Below are 4,140 nucleotides of genomic sequence, written 5' to 3'. Positions count from 1 at the left end.
CTTTAGGACACGGTTCGGGTGTCCACCGAGATATGTGAGGCGGTTGCTGTGCCATTTCCTTTCCTCAAAAACCAAACAAAATAAGCGAGCCGACGGCGTTCATAGAATTCATTTGCGTTGACAACTTTGCAAAGGTTGTTCATTTTCACGAAAGGAAAAGCTCACAACAGGCTCCGTGGGTCGGTGGAGACCTCAATGTCGCTTTCATGTACATGGCGTTGGTGTCAAAAGCCTGCTTTGTATTCGGCACACAGGATGGCGCGCCAATCTGGGAGGTCGCTTTCAGTTAATGGTTGATCGCGAGAGGTTGATCACTAAATGAACGCTGCGGCCTAGGTATTGCTGCAGTGCCGCATGTCAGCCACAACGCTGCCAGCGCCTATTCATTCATTGTACATCTTTCACCACGAAACAAAGCTCAATCCAGGGAGCCAGTTATATGCCCTTCCTTTGCTCAAAGCCATCGCCGTCTAGAACACTGTCAAGTTCAACGACAATGAGTACAGTGAACGCCGATATCTTTCGCTTTGTATGTCCCCAATTAGCTGAGCTAATCCACAAAATTTTTTTAGTGTTGATTGAGGTTTTCGCCATTAGAGGGCAGCACGTCGAGGACGCTGATTGGCCGAGGCGCTTACATGCGCCACTGGCGTTTGCGCACCGCCGGCGGACAGCCGTTGCATCGTCAGTACCCTCGAAGACGCTGTGCCGTGAGGCCGCATCTGCGGTGAGCCGCTGCAACGCGAACGCCGTCTTGTACAGGTATGTTAAGCTTAAATGTTCGATTCCTCTTAGGATGCGTTCATAGCTAATTTTAACGAATTTTGCCTTAGTACAATTGTCATTCTTGCTTTATTCAACTATTTGTCCATTTTAGATGGTTTTTGTGGCATTTTTGCGGGAGCGCTTTGTTCCTCGGGAAGACCGTTATAGGTATGTCAGGCTTAAGTGTTTGATTCCTCTTGGGACGCGTTCAGAGTCAATTTTCACAAATTTTGCCTTAGTATAATTATCATTCTTGCTTTAGTCAACTATTTGTCCATTTGAGACGGGTTTTCGTGGCATTTTCCGGGAGTTTTTTTCAGTCGGGCGCTTTGTTTCTCGGGAAGACCGTTGATAGTTTTACGTCTTGGATTTTTTTTAAAGCTAGACTGCCGTTCCGAAGTATTTTCAGCAAATTCCGCGTAGTGGAATACTGTTCTCGTATCAGTGAGGTATTTTGTTTAGTTCTACGACACTCCTGACAACTGCGTTCGTGTCGGCCGTCGACTGGCGCTCCTCGCCGTAACTGTACCGTGGGGTAAATGCTGTTATTCCGCGTTCCTGGCGACAATCGGGGGTGAATGCTGCGTTTTCAGCTTTCCTGACTGACAAATTTGAGGGCCGTTCTAAGATATTTGAGGTGTATTTGGTGAGGCCCTGTCTAATGGCGGCGAGACGCTGTTCCTCGCACATAGCTAGGCCTCGCTGTAAAGCCTTTGTCCGGGTAGTTCGGGGGCGAAACGTCCGCCAATTTCGATCGTAGTTGCGCGGGCGGGAGCTTTGCGGTTCCGTTTTACCGGGTGCCAGGCAAGTAAAATTGCATTCCTGATTTACCTCAGCTTTCTGCCGTTAATAGCATGTATGCGCGTTTTCTGCACATACTAACGCGACAGCGTTAAGGAGCTCGTGTCGCAGAAATGCCGGTGTCGTCGGCGTCTTTGGCCGTGAGCGAAAAATGGCGCATCTCGGTGGGATTCCGGCACCTCTTCCTTCTTTCACTCCCTCCTTTATCCCTTCCCTTACGGCGTGGTTCAGCTGTCCAACGGTATATGAGACAGATACTGCGCCATTTCCTTTTCCCAAAGAACAAATTATCATCATGCCGGACCGAAAGACGCGGGTTCAATCCCGGCCGCGGCGGTCGAATTTCGATGGAGGCGAAATTCTAGAGGCCCGTGTACTGTGCGATGTCAGTGCACGTTAAAGAACCCCAGGTGGTCGAAATTTCCGGAGCCCTTCACTACGGCATCTCTCACAGCCTGAGTTGCTTTGGGGCGTTAAACCCCTATAAACCATAAACCAAATTATTATCTCGGTGGACACCTAAACCACGCCTAAAGGGAAGGGATTTTAACGTGACAGCATTAAGGAGTGATTGATTGATCGATTGATTGAATTATTGTGTTTGATTAATTGATTGATCAATCCAGGTGTCCAGCAAGAAATGTGAGACAGGTGTCATTTCCTTTCCTTAAAATCAGTTGTTCATTTCATTTTCCTTTCCTTAGGGCCTGGTTGGGGTGTCCACCTAGATATGTGAGACAGTCGTCCTTTCCTTAAATTGTCCTGGTGTTCCGTGTACTCCTTGTCAAGGCTGGAACATAAGTGTCCTTCAATTTTTGTCAGCGCTGTTCTTAACAGTTCAAAATTTCTGCTTACGGATATGAGTTTTTTTTAGGCTCAAGGGACCGTTATGGAATATTCAAAGAAATTTGGTCTAGTCTCGTTAGACTGGTTAACTTGCACCATTCCGTCTTTTTATTCAGTTCCGTGCCCTTCGCCGCATCTGGCTTGCAGATTTCGCGTTTGATAGACCAGTCGCAAGATTTTTGGCAATATCTGAGGTGGTGGAACTCATTGTTTCAGCTTTTTAGGCGCGTTTTTTACGGCTATGTAAAATTATGTACGTTAACTTGCCGAGTGGAAATATATGCTGCGGAAGCCAATATGGCCGTTCGAGTGCAGATTTGCAGGAGGGAGGCGGGGAGGCTAGCTTAATGGCAGAAGACAGGCGTGGCGTCTTGTCAACCTGGCGTTCGCCATTGTGAATTATCCCCAGGCCGCACGGACTTGCGACAAAAATATTAGGCCCACTTTTTTTTACGATTGGGTTTGTAATTTTTGACGCCGACACTGGCGTTTGGGTCGGCTTCCTTTGCAATTTTAACGTGAATTTGAGGATTTTGCGCTTTCAGCCAGTTTTACAGCTTGCACCTTCGTGTCGCAGACTTGAGTGCAGCATAACTTTTCTACTGGGGCGTGTAGCAATTTTTTTTTCTTTGCAGCCGCGGCAACCACTTCGGGCCAAGATGGCATCACAACAGTTCTGCGTGAAATGGAATAGCCACCATTCGAACATGCTGGCCGCGTTTGAGCAACTGCTGTCTAACGAAGCGCTGGTGGACGTTACGCTGGCGTGCGAAGGTCTATCGCTAAAGGCACACAAGATCGTCCTCTCTGCCTGCAGCCCCTTTTTTCAAGCGATTTTTGTCGAGAATCCTTGCAAGCACCCTATTGTGATACTGCAGGACATGCGCTACGTGGACTTGAAAGCGGTAGTCGACTTCATGTACCGCGGTGAGGTAAACGTGTCGCAGGACCATATCGCGGCGTTCCTCAAGACTGCCGAAACTCTGAAGGTCAAGATTTTCACGGAGGTCGCCAACGAGAACAAAAATGGTGCACCTGTTACCAGTGTGGATGGTAACGGATGCCGTGTGGATGGCGACGATGCGGACTTCGACGTGGAGCACTTGAACGTGGCGGAACAATCTATGACGACTGAGAACGTAGGTGGCGTCTTGCTGCTGTGCTCCTCGTTTAAGAGTCTGTGCCCGTAACGATTGCCAAACATTTTCTTAGCTATTATGATACGCCCTTTTTTATTCTCAGGTTCCAGTGTTCCCGTATGTTGCCTCATCACCACAAGCACTAGGGGACGAGTCACAGCAGTCTCATCACACAGTGTCTACATCCGACAACTCTGCACTTGTTCTTGCTCATCCTTAATTGCCTTCAGACATCACGAGTCAAGGTAAACAAAAAGTTTTGCTTAAGTTTCTCGGACCTGTTGCTGACACCGCCCCGTAACTTGTCATTTGCAGTAGACAAGCCGTCGGCATCTAGTTTAATACCTTACGATGACCAGACGATATCAGCTGTGGTCACCGCCTATCTTACCGCCGCAATATCCGGGGACGGCGCGTCCACCGCCGTGTCGGTCATGGACGCATCTGGCATTCCTGCTATCGCCGGCCCGTCCAGTTATCAGCAGTCGACGCCATCTGATGGTCTGTATCCCGACCCTGACCACTTATCCCCACCCCACCTTCTCCTTTTTTTTCTGCTTCACATTTGCCCCACGGTGATCCTAGCCTC

The 4,140-nt window shown here is 48.7% G+C and overlaps 1 protein-coding gene across 1 annotated transcript; it reads left to right on the top strand.

Moving 5' to 3' along the window:
- Positions 1–698: 698 nt before the first annotated feature.
- On the top strand, positions 699–3,777 carry LOC144097445 (longitudinals lacking protein-like). Its single transcript, XM_077630168.1, has 3 exons — positions 699–762; positions 3,048–3,551; positions 3,655–3,777. The coding sequence occupies exons 2-3, from the start codon at positions 3,072–3,074 to the stop codon at positions 3,769–3,771; spliced, it is 597 nt and encodes a 198-aa protein (XP_077486294.1). The 5' UTR covers positions 699–762; positions 3,048–3,071; the 3' UTR covers positions 3,772–3,777.
- Positions 3,778–4,140: the final 363 nt, after the last annotated feature.

Source organism: Amblyomma americanum, chromosome 1 (assembly GCF_052857255.1).
Source record: "Amblyomma americanum isolate KBUSLIRL-KWMA chromosome 1, ASM5285725v1, whole genome shotgun sequence".
In the NCBI taxonomy this organism is placed as follows: domain Eukaryota; kingdom Metazoa; phylum Arthropoda; class Arachnida; order Ixodida; family Ixodidae; genus Amblyomma; species Amblyomma americanum.
This window is presented reverse-complemented; position numbering and strand designations above follow the sequence as displayed.

Coding starts and splice junctions, on each gene's coding strand:
- LOC144097445 (XM_077630168.1), top strand. CDS start 3,072: ATGGCATCACAACAGTTCTGCGTGAAATGGAATAGCCACCATTCGAAC. Junction 3,552..3,654: donor AATCTATGACGACTGAGAAC/GTAGGTGGCGTC, acceptor TTTTATTCTCAG/GTTCCAGTGTTCCCGTATGT.